Source organism: Canis lupus, chromosome 10 (genome assembly GCF_011100685.1).
Source record: "Canis lupus familiaris isolate Mischka breed German Shepherd chromosome 10, alternate assembly UU_Cfam_GSD_1.0, whole genome shotgun sequence".
NCBI lineage: Eukaryota > Metazoa > Chordata > Mammalia > Carnivora > Canidae > Canis > Canis lupus.
The window spans coordinates 56,775,452-56,788,015 of NC_049231.1; the positions used below are offsets into that span (position 1 = coordinate 56,775,452).

The 12,564-nt window shown below is 44.2% G+C and overlaps 1 protein-coding gene across 1 annotated transcript in view; it reads left to right on the forward strand.

Annotated features, from left to right (window-relative positions):
• Positions 1-12,564, forward strand: part of SPTBN1 (spectrin beta, non-erythrocytic 1) — a 142,064-nt gene that overhangs the window by 74,805 nt on the left and 54,695 nt on the right. Inside the window, 4 exon segments of the mRNA XM_038551274.1 lie at positions 6,032-6,205; positions 9,907-9,998; positions 11,116-11,196; positions 11,583-11,698. Coding sequence (XP_038407202.1) covers positions 6,032-6,205; positions 9,907-9,998; positions 11,116-11,196; positions 11,583-11,698 — 463 coding nt within the window.

Genomic DNA, 12,564 nt, shown 5'->3' on the forward strand with positions numbered 1-12,564 from the left:
ATGTGTTGTTGAAATGGGGTTTTGTGAACTGGCCACAGAATCTGCCTTTCATTTGTAATATCATTTGTTGGGGAGAATTTTCTTTTGTTCTGAACAACCGGCCACAAAAGAACACCCCATTAAATTGCAGCCGAATTTTACTGCTATTAGTGCAAAAAGTGAGTTAATAGTAATAGGTACACATGATAAAGTACGAGTTGAATGGTTTCAGAGCCCTAGAGTTCAGAAGGGGCATTGTGCCTTCTGGACAGCATGTCAGGCAGCCCTAGCAAGTGGGTGGGGTTCCAGCAGGATCCAGGAGGAAGGGTTCAGATGTGGATGGCCAGAGATGGTAAGAGTCCGGTGTCTGCTCTGAGGGACAGTGAGGAGCACATTTGGTGGTGGGCATCAGGAAGGAACTGGTGTGGGAAAGTATCCCAGCAGATTGTTTTTGGAAGGAGTGATAATGGTGACTTGAGCATGTATTGCTTTTACTGTGTACTGTCACATCCGTGATCTAAGTTCTCCCTGTCTGACAAAGTGGCAGTTCGACTTTATGGACGACGTAGGGAGAAGTGACCAGGATCTTGCCCTAGGCCAGTGTCGCTAGTGAGTAATAGAACATGAACTCCAGTCCATCTTCCTTTCCCGCTGAGCCCTGCTGAAGGAAATCATAATTGGGAGAGGTCCCAGCCAGAAAGGAGACAGGCAGGACCTGGGGGAGCACAGTGTGGTGTTCCTTGATTAACTTTCATTGGACAAAAATCTATTATACTTTTGTTGAGGGTCAGAGCTTGACTTGGGGCCTTAGTGTGAAGTGAGTTTGGCTATGCATTATATTAGAGGAGATTGTGGGATTAGTGCTTCCCATCCTACCATCTGTATTCAGTAGAGCTGTGTGCGTGGTGAAACTGTTCTTGATCAAAAGACAAAGACATAAGCAGGTGTCTGTCACATTGGTATGTGGAGACTAGTTAGTGTCTTTTCTCCATTTCCTCTTTCACTTATCAAGGGGTCAGTGGGCACATTAGGATTCACCTTGCACATTAGCAAGCTTTCCGCTTTCCAGCACATACATTGTATTTTATAGCTGGCCACTTTTGGTGACCACTAAGTTAGATCCCTCCATTTCGTGGGTTCTGAGAGAGAATAAGGGCCAGCCAGGCCATCCAGCTGGTGTGTGGTAGCCTCTCCTGCTTCCCAGAGCTGGTGATGTGTCCACCCTGCAACCCTTGGAGAGCTATTGCTCTTGAAGGTGACTTCAAGGTGACTTGGGATATCCATAGAGAAAATCTGAGGGAGTGGCAGTTACTAGGGTGGCCCAGCTCCCAGGGGGCCTACCAAAAACCCCTGCAAGAAATCCTCCTCTTTGCCTTCCTCTTTTATTCAGGGAGGTCACATCAGCTCTGGGAAACCTTTGTTTTCTCTTTGCCATCTATAGGCTCTGACAAAACCCTGCCATTGTGATTATTCTGTATTTCTGCAAATCCTGACACCCTGCAGGGTATAATAGACTCAAACTCAAGGATGAGCAGGCCTTGGAGGCAAAGTGGTAGACCGGGGACCATCCGGCTCCTTTGTTCTTTTCTAAAGGCATTGGGTCCACGTATGATTTGCCCAGGGCCACACTGCTTCTCTGAGGCAGGGTGCCGACAAGTTGCTCTAGTAAGCGATTAGAATTGTGTTTTCAGATGCTAGCAGTGGTTCTTTTGCCCTATAATTTTCACTCCTTTGGAGTCCGAAAAAAAGATGGGTTTGGGGGTGAGGCTATGGTTGAGAAAGATTTGGGACTAGAAGGGACAGAGGGAACCTTGGGAAGGAAAACAGGAAAAGTGCCTACAAAACACCAGGAACATGGGCCGTGGTGTGGGATGAGCAGGGAAGCTTGTTAAAATGATTTAAAGGAGGATCCGTAAAAAAGGCATTTCCTCAGAGGAACCAATCTCCTGCTGCCACTGCCACTGCCATTGCCACCACTACTTGTTTCTGAGTCACATATGGGGCTGGTATCGATCCTTGTTTCCACGTGAACGACATTTCAGGCTGCTGCCCCAGAAATGACCTACAGGACAGAAACACACATGTTGCCGTGGGAACGCGCCAGTGTCACGGGAAACATGACAACAATGAATGGAGGCAAGACGGGGGACACTCCTTTTCTTGGCACGATCAGTGGCTCTTGGGGCGTGGTTTCAGGAAAGTGTTTATTACTGAGGACTGCACCCCTCCCCCGGTTCCATTGTGTTCAGTTTTCTCCATTGTTATCTCTCTTCTCCTTTTAAGAGGATGGAAGTTTAGTAATATAAAAATAGCTCTTAAAAAAATGAAAACTCTCTGCCAGATGGGAACTGAGTCTGTTTCCTTTCACGTGGCAATATGTGCCCCTCTTGGTTCTTGGTGTAGCATGAAGAGAATGAGCTTTGGAGTCCCTGCCGGCCACTTAGGAACCAGCTTCATGGATTACTCCCATCTGTCTAAACCAGCGTATTCCCCTCCGTAATGTGGTGATTATCTTACAGTGTTACTGTGAGGATTAAATGTGATAACTGTTATTAACCACCTCACAAAGAGGTTAACGGAGTTGCTCAGTCAGTGGCAGCTGAGAATTTTTAGATCTTGGGAGCTCTGCAGTTCTGGTGACCAGTTTGTTTCAGTGTACTCTCTGTGAGATCATTCATACTTCTTAAAATTAATTTCCTTTAACCATTGCTCCCTGAACTTGCCCATCTTGCTGTGCCCTAAAACATGCTAGCAGCCCTCTCTGAAGCAAACACAACAGGAGACCTGGCAGCTGATATCCTTAGGTCTTAGTCCTGGTCCTTACTCCCCCTCCTGTCAGGCCACCAGTGTATCACTTAATCTCATCATGTCTTATTTATTTCTTTGGTTTAGAAGGAGTGACTTGTGCCAGTGAAGATGAGTAAGCTTCAACTGAGTTGCAATGCGGGGAAGTGTTGAGAAACGTGAAGGTGGTACAGTGAGTGAGGTGGTAAAGCACGTCCACTAATTGTGACTGTGTAGTAGTTAGCCCAGTTTGAATCAGTAGCTGCAGCACAGTAATAACATTTAAAATGTCTGTAAATCCTGTTTCTCAGACTTGTTTCCTAATGAGCTTTGAACTACAGGGTTCTCATTCTCCCTTAAGTGTCAAGGTTCGGGTACTTTCACATCCTTTTCCCCCTCCATCTGGACACCAGCCAGCCATGTTTTTCTCTACCACTCTTCCTTTTCATTGCAGTCCAGAATTTAATTTGGGGTGTCAGTATTAGAGGAACAGTATTATCGTTATCACTGTTTGAAGACATATTTTCTCCTGGTGTTGAGCTTACCTTTCGAAGCGGTTTTGTACCTCTATTTGACAATCAGTGATTAGTTCTCGTCCACGTTAACTGTAGATTTTTGAAAGTAGTGACGGGTACATAGGTAACCAGCGTATGGAGCTTGTTTGGTGAATCTTCATCCTCGTTACCTTTTCTGGATAACTGCACACAGGTATGGTATGGAACATTACTGATTCCTTTGGCTGAGACAGCTTTGTTGAGCCTGGTGTCGATGCACATCTGGAGTTCCCATCTCCTTCATGACAGATTTCCAGATCCTGAGCTCCTGAGGGTGGCGCACTTCTTGAAATCCACTCCGTGGATGTGCTTGAGAATGTTGATGGTGTATTCTCTGGTCACTGCCTCGTGGGGAACAGAATGGCCCTTCTTCTCGCCACCCTTCTTTGTAGGAGCCATTCTGTGGGGCCCTGGTTGGAAAGGGAGCAAGCTTGCCTTTCACTTGAAGTATGTCAACTTCTCAGTGGGAAAGTTCTGTCTAGAACCTAAATATTTCCTGTTGCCTCTGGAGAGGTGTACTATATCTAAACACAGGGAAAGGGGAGAGTCCTTCTTTTTTAAGTAAGTAGAATTGCTGGGAGGAAAATACTTGAGGTACTCTTTGCTAGTAGAGAGACATTTTGTGTGTTTGAGAATGCCATAATGATTAGTTTACCATTTCCTTTATGTGTAGCAGCCCTTTGAGATAATTATTGGTATTCTAACCATTTATGGGTAAACAGTTGAGAAGTAAGGCTCTGATTTGCTAGAAAGCGGGGAAATTTTAACAAATACGGCATTTCAACAGCATGGTTGTTGTATTTTGTATTCTATGCCCAATTGTCCAACTGAAGCATATTGTATAGGGCTGGTTTGCTCATGTTTGATGATTGAAAAGATAAAAGGCATGAGCAGTAGGAAATTTTAGGGAAAGGGAGTTCTTCCCTCTGCCCCAATCTTGGATTGATTTGGGGAGAATTGCAAAAAAGAGGAGTGGTTCCTGAAAGCTTTCCCTTTTTTCCCCCTGACTTTTGGAAGTTCATGAAGTTTGTTTTTTAACTATTTGAAGGAGTCTGATCTTTAACCAGAAGAGGTTTGTCTAAAATTTTTTTTTTTTTTCCCAGTTCCTTCCTGTGTCTTATGCCCTGGTATTTCCAATGGCTGATGCTTTTCAGGGACCTGAGTTGCATCTGGGTCTGCAGTGAACCATCCATAGCTCATCTGGCATGGCTAGTAGCTCCCACATGGGGTCCCTGTGATGTGGCATTAGACTTAGTCAACCTGCAGGGAAATGGACCTTTATCACCATCCTCCTCCACTTAAACCTTGTACCCACATTCATGTGGGAAGGAACACATGTTCCATTGAGATTTTGAGAGAGAATAGAGGCTTGGAAGGTCTTGTGTGTTTGCATTTGAGTTTTTCAAGATCATTCTGAAAAAAAGACTGGTTATACCTGATGGAGCCTGGGAAGATAGTGACAGCCCTCCAGTCTACTCTCTGTTCCCCTCCTCTTTAGCCCCTTCTGATTCTATCCACATTGCTCCTCTCACCCTTCAAGGCACACTTGGGGACTGTGTGCTACAGTTAGTAGGATGGCCCTGTCCTCATTGCTCTGCAGGCCTAGACGCCAAGACACTTGGGGATTGAAGCCACACTAGTCAGCGGGCTGACAGCTGTCTTCCTAGTCAGGTGCACAGTTGTTGAAAAGAGATGAGAGGGAAAGGCCCCAGGACAGCTGAAAGAAGCGTCAGCTTGAGGCGCAGCCCAAGCTAGCGGGGCTATGCTGGGAAATAGGAAGGAGAGGAAGACGGAGCCAGGCCAGGCAGTGGGGGCATGAGCTTGCTTGAGATCCATGGAGAATTTCCTGTGCGTGTGTCTTGATCTTTTCTTCATTTATTAAAAATATTCACCTTCCCCGAGCGTCTTGGTTTGGATATAACTGGGTAAAAAGAAGAGACATTGGGGTATTCAAATTAGACTGCTCTCATACTGTCTTTTCCTTTATCCTTCTCTGTGAGTCACCCTTTCTCTCAGCCCTCCGCAACCATCATGAAACTGCTACTTGGAAATTCTCATTTGGTAGCGTGTCCCCTTTTCATTTTGAGCCAGCCTTAGGAAACAGCCCGGACCCGCAAGTAGCAAATCTATTTTTATGTTTAGAGCAGTCAGAAAAATCGTCAGGGGTGTTTGCCATGCATCTGTAGGAAACTGGGTGGCAACAGTAGCTCTGAAATCTTTCATGGAGACAGGGTTCCTTTCTGTCTGACCTTCTAGCTTCTGTGCTCATTTGTAAATTGTGTTCCTTGCGTGATTAAGCAAACCTCTGAAGAGTGACCACCGTCCCTTAAGTTTTCTTTTTTTTTTTTTAAGATTTTATTTATCCATAAGAGAGAGAAAAGAGAGGGGGAGAGAGAGAGAGAGAGAGGCAGAGACACAGGCAGAGGGAGAAGCAGGCCCCATCAGGGAGCCCAACATGGGACTCCATCCCTAGGATCACACCCTGAGCCAAAGGTGGCGCCAAACCACCGAGCCACCCAGGCTGCCTATAAACTTTTCTCTTGTAAAGATGTAAATACTGTCCTTGTCCTGAGTTAAGCACACAGGTGTTTTAATATTTTGGTTTCGGTAGGAGACTACTGCAAGAATGGGCACATGCAAACTCTAGGAAGCAGTTCCTAGCCTTTCTCTGCACTGTTGTATAATGTTTCCACCTTCTGTTCTCCCGTTTCTAGCCTAAACCCACCAAGGGACGGATGCGCATCCACTGTCTGGAGAATGTGGACAAAGCCCTTCAGTTCCTGAAGGAGCAGAGAGTCCATCTTGAGAACATGGGCTCCCATGACATTGTCGATGGGAACCACCGGCTGACCCTCGGCCTCATCTGGACCATCATCCTGCGCTTCCAGGTAAGGACACTTGGTCTCAGGATTCTCCCCATTCCAGAGGGATCAAGAAGACCAGGTTGAAATGGCATCCCAGAATCAGGTGTGTGGAGCTGTATGTCGCATGTAGCCACCTGTAGGCACATGGCAGCTTTTCCTAAAAAGTTCTCTTGTCAGATAAGGAAGTTTCTGGGCCACATCCCTGCCCATCACTTGTCTGGTACCTCTTCCAAATGCCTGGTGTGGCCTTCAGGAGCAAAGATAGAAAGATGTGGTTGATGCTAGCTTACTGGCACTAGACTGGCTGAACTTCACCAAAACGTAGCATGTATCATGGAATATTTTTAAGTTTATGACACAGGGTGAGCTCCTTTTTCGTTCTTATTCTCCTTTAGATGCAAGGAAGCAGTTTTCAGGGGAAATGTGCAAAAGCCTTAGGCTTGTTTGAATCGATGACAATTTTATGGGTTTGTTATACTCAAGGGAAGGCTCTAAGTATAGAAGTACTCTAAGCCAGAACGTATTCTCAAGGTCATTCTGTCCAATTTCTTCACTTTGTGAGGAAAGGGAGGAGCCTTATCCAGAATTACGAAGCCAGTCGGGACTGCAGTGCTTGCTTCTGACCCTTTAAGAGAGAGAGAGCTCAGAATTTCAGCACTGGTGAAGCACCTTTGGCCTGGTTACTGGTTCTTTCTTCATGCAGTGCTTCATGCTCATGCTTTTCAATTAGAATTGAAATGCAGGAAACACTTCTTACCAGAGCGTCAGGTTACTCTGCAAACAAATGTCCTAACAGTCCTGTCTCCTGGGTGGCTCTGTTCTCTGTGCCTTTCCTTCCTGCTCCACCCCTTTGATAGAAAGTCTGATTGATTTTTCTGGCTAAATAAAAATCTCACCAAAAAAGGGCAAAAACAAATCAAATTATAGCTCTTTGTATTCTTCCTAAAACTCTGAAATCAGCGTGTAACCAGTCGTTTTCTCATTTCCCCTGGGAGTGGGTTTGAGTTAACAGTGTTCTGGGTGTGTATGTGGGAGGAGGGGTAGGAGCTAAAACAGCCATATCCAAAGAAACTCCCTGAATCGGTGGTTCCCAAGCCTCCATGATCCTCTAAGGCCTTGGGATAGCTTTTTACTAATTCAGATTCCCTAGGTCTTAGTCCCAGTGATTCCAGTTAAATGGTTCTGAGGAGAGAACCGCTGTTGAAGATGACATCATGAATGGAGTTAATTATAACAGTCAATGACTGTTTTGCAAACAGAACTCAATGTAGGTTTCTGTCATTTATTTCCTAAATGATTTGAAAATGGAGTGAATACCATTAAATTCATTAATTATAGCACTCATTCTTAGGCCAGCAGAGGTGGAATTAGTAGGACCCTCTGAGCTTCACCTGTTTCGTAGAGTAAAAAGTTTTATTTCTCTTGCCTTGGCCTGTAGTAATCAGAGCGTGGAAGGGCATCCTGATGGTGGCCTCTCTTCACATCGGGTCATTGCCCGTGTTGGTTAGCTGGCACATGCAGCCCTTTCCAGGATTCTCAGCATGAATTGAGTTGAGTCATTGACTAATTAGCTTCCTGACAGCTTGTCTTTTTCTGCAGTTGAACTTGTAAATGCTGATATGTACTTTCTCTCTTTCCTTTGAGGCAAGATAGGCTGTTGATGTCATTGCATGGCCTGCAGTGTTGGTGTCTTTGTGACCTGGCTTTCTCTAGCAGCTGTATTAAATGTTCACTCATTCCACAAATATGTATTGATTCTACATCAGCCAAGGCCCAAGCTCACTTTCTGCCTTCTCTGAAAGCCTCCCCGTATTCTCCAGAGATCTCTCTCTCTCCTCCAGCTCCTGAATATTATACAGCCTTGTCTTACATTCCCAGTGCGTATGTGTGCACACGTGTGTGTGTGTGTGTGTGTGTGTGTGTCTGTCCAGAGCTCCCAGGACGTGTCCTGCCCTGTCTGTGCATAGCAGGTATCCATTAAATACTAAACATGACATACAGGTTTTATGCTACTGTCGCTTTAGAAGAGAGTAAAAGGATGTTGTGGGAAACTGAAATGAAAGTCTTTGAGTTTGCCTCGTGTAAATAGGGAGCTGTCTTCATTTCAGAAGGATATACGGTGTCTCTAAATGCCAAGTCTGGAAATAGAGTCCCTTCTTCACATAGAAGCATAAGAAGGTCGGCAGGGGTTAATGTGTAGAATTCCACCTGCCTTTCCTGATGAGTCTGTGTCTTACTCCTTGAATTAGGTTATTCTTTCACATTTACTTTCTGCACAGGAACTAATGATTCTAATAATAGAGTTTGAAGTTTATGCAGACTTACACTTCATATACATATCACAGTCAAAAAAGGATTATTTCTTAGAAGTATAATTATTTCAACTTCTAGGTGTTTTTCCTAGTTGAAAGTTTCTGACTTTTTAATCTTATATTTGTATGTTTTACCCTCCTCTTACCTCTCTTCCAAAAAAGATTCTGGGGCATGTGTTTAGATTAAATGGGAAGGACCATTACAGACCAGGAGAGGAAAGCTTGGAATAGCTAAAGCTAAAAAAATGACAGATGGCCTTCTAGACCAATACCATTTACGCCCAATCCTCGTCCCACATTGTAGTATTATAGGCAAGAATTTAAAGACAAGCGGTATTTAGAACATTTGTCTAAAATCACATAACTGGTTGGACAGTCTCTAATCCAAAGAGCTAACTTTTAAAGTTCCTTATTATGAGCTCAGCACTTCATTTACCTTCTTCATTTAAGTATGCAGTAGCGCTGTGAGACAGCCATTGTTGCTGTTGCCGTTCATCAGATGGGAAGCTAAGGAGCTTGCCTAGTGCCATAAAATAGGCGGTAGAGCCTGGTTTTAGATTCAGGCAGTCAGACGTTGGTGCCAGTGTATAGTGTAGTTTTTATGCTCTCCATGAGTGGCTTATGAATGCAGACTCTCTTAGTCCATTCGAGCTGCTATAACAAAACAGCACAGACAAGGTAGCTTACAAACAATAGAAATTCATTTCCCATAGTCCTGGAAGCTAAGTCTGAGGCCACGCCAGCATGATCTGGGAAGGGTCCTATTCTGGATGGCAGACTTCTCACCAAGAATTTCTCTAGGGCCTTTTTTATAAGGCACTAATCCTATTGATGAGGATCCTACCCTCTGCTAGAACCCCACCTCCTAACACTGTTACCTTTGGGAGTTCAGATTTCAGCGTAAGGGTTTGAGGGAATCAGACATTAAAACTATACCACAGACCATGGAAGCCCACCATGTGTGTGACTTCTCTGAGAATCTGGGTCAACTTTTAGGAAAAGGTAAATATACTGTCTTCATCAATGGAGGATGTGCACCCTAATGTGAAAAATATTTGGTTATAACAAACTAGAACCAGATATTTTTCTGGGGTCTGATGAGGTGCAGGGTGTTTATGCTGAGCACTTGTAGTTGGAAAGATGGGCTATTTTGAGGTTAGAAATGACCCCTAAAGGGGGTTTCTGGGAAGTCATGCAGGTAAGTAGTACTTCTCTCTGTGCCAAGGAGAAAACCTGGTTGGTGTTTCTGTGAGATAAACCTTGAAGAAAGCAGTTTGCTTTGGCACAGTAGATAGTCTGCACAGCTAGGTTGTGATCTGAAGCTTATTTTTCATGTATATAGATCTGTTTTTCTGTGACTGCCATTAGGCAGCTGACCCATCTATTCGGCTCATATATCTTTGTGAATCTTAGATCCAGGATATCAGTGTAGAAACTGAAGACAACAAAGAGAAGAAATCTGCCAAGGATGCATTGCTGTTGTGGTGCCAGATGAAGACAGCTGGGTGAGTGTGAACTCACAGGGGTTCAGGGGCCACTGCACCCAGGACAGAGTCCCGCTGCAGTCATCACTTCTGAGGTGTTGACAACTATCTCTTCCGCTACTTCCATCAAGAAGTCTTGTTATGTCGTAAGCAGTTGATAACTGACATTTCAGCTAGCTCACAGCATGGAAGGAGTTCTGATTGATATTCTGGACCTGTCATCTCCACAGTCAGTTTCCCTCTCTTTATTAAGGAAGCTCCAGAGAGCAGTATATCTTGAATTTTAAAACCCTGAAACCATGTTAAAGAATCACATCCGTGATATTTTAAAAAAGCAATTGTGGGTTTTCTCCTCCTTTTATTATTTTCTGCTTTGGGGAGGTTTTGTACAGTCAACTTAAGAGTAGTCTATATACATTATCTGTCTCCGTTTTCTTTCCCTTTATTCTTCCATTGAAATTTTAGTGAAAATACTTTTTTGGGGAACTGCATCTGTTCTATTACTCACTGAAATTGTTGGGGCTCATGGTACTAAGAACTGATTTTGTACTAGGTAACTAGAGAGTTGCTGTCAGAACTACTTTGAGGACAGTTATAACTGTAATGAACATGATCAATTAATGGTAAGTATGGAACTCATAATAAAGAGGATATGCCTAATAAGGGGATCAACTTAGTTATAAGCCTTTAATCAACCACAGATACAAAGTCTGTAAACAGTGTAGAAGAGCTGAGTGTCTCATGAACAGGTAATCCCAGCTGCTTCCTTTCTGTCTGTGAGAATTCAGACCTTGATCCCTGCAGGGTCCTAGTATCTTTGCTGGCAGGGGCAGAGAGGTCTCAGAGGTGTCTGGATTGTGGTCATTTTTCCTTTTGTAAGCATGGTGTCTTAAGTCTAAGACCCAGTTCATATCTTTTGTCCGACTGACTTACCAAGAAAGAGAAGCCGAAGCCATGAGGATATGTACTTTATTTTTATAGCAAGCTGAAGTTGAAGCAGTATTTGTTCTGATTTGCTTGTCCTTTTAATATTCATTGCCTCTCATTTTTATAGTACTTACAGACTTTTTCTTAAACACTGCATTTATAAAACTATAAATCTTTATTTGGTAATTCTCTTGTGCTTTGTCTTTGTTAGGTACCCGAACGTCAACATTCACAATTTCACCACTAGCTGGAGGGACGGCATGGCCTTCAATGCACTGATACACAAACACCGGTGAGTCGTGTTCTTAGAAACCATACTAGCAGTTGTGGGGTAGAATGCCGACATTCTTCTGTCCATACCTGGGTGACTTTTGATCCTCATATCCATTGCCTTAGATGTTGCACCATGGTGGGAATTCCTGCATTCCATGTGAGGAAAATGTAAGAGGATATGTAAATTCTCCTGAACAAACAAGTTTGCCCATTATCTTCAGCTGTCTTAATAAACTTTGAAATGTTTGTTCAAAAATCAGGTTTCATTGTTTGATGATTAAATAATATTACAGAGTTTACTCTGCTAAGGTGTGATTTCTGCCTTTTGCAGTAATGATCGTGTTTATTGGTCACATGTCTTTTCAACCCATGGTTTTTGTCATGTTCCACTGTTGTTCTGCATAGGCCTGACCTGATAGATTTTGACAAACTAAAGAAATCCAATGCACACTACAATCTGCAAAATGCATTTAACTTGGCAGAGCAGCACCTTGGCCTCACTAAGCTGTTGGATCCAGAAGGTAAGACCTCGAGAAATGAAAGGGGGCTTTTAGCATCTCTAGTAGTGAGGGGCTAACTACTTCCTGTCAGTTCTATTTGTGCAGCATGCCTCAGGAATTATTGAAGAGAGAGGAGCTTCGTTGTGGTGTGAGAATTACTTGAGGATTTGTGCACAGGATTATATTTGAAAAGGCCTTGAAACGACAAGTATGATTTAAATGTGTTCAGAAGGAAAGGGCTTGCTAGGCAGAGGCACTTGCACGAGCAGAGGTGCAGAACCGGGAACGAGGAAGGTGTATTTGGGGACTAACAGTTCTTTGGGAGTGGTGTTTAGAGTAATAATAGGAACTATCCCTGGAAAGCTGGGGTGGAGCCCTACCACTCAAAATTTATAGAGGTTGTTCAGCAGTCACTGAAGTTCTTAGCAGGTATGCTCAAGGAAGGGAACCTGCTCTAGGTGATCAGTGAATGCTTGTTGGCCTGTGTTCATTCCAAGGTGGCAAGCAGCCTTGGGATGAGTGGGTATAGACCAGGGGGTGGGGGTGGGGTGGGAGGACGTGTAGGGGGCCGTGCAGTGTTTGCTGAGTAAGGAGCCTGATTATGGTGCATCAGGAAGGGGGAAATGTGCTGGTGGAAGAAGGACTAGGACTCCAGTCCTCTCTTCGGGCTGCCTGTCTGGAGGCACAGCCTCCCGTGCTCTGCCTAGAAATGCTCTCTCTACTCCCAGTCCCTGCAGCAGGACCCCAAAGACCGACTGCAGGCGACATGGAGCTGACCTGGGTGGGGCAGTCCCTCAGGTTGTAGCTCCTTTAACAAAATCCTAATTCCAGGCTTTTAGTGTGAGTTCTCAAAGGTACTTTGTCTTACTTTGAAGAGCATTTGAAAT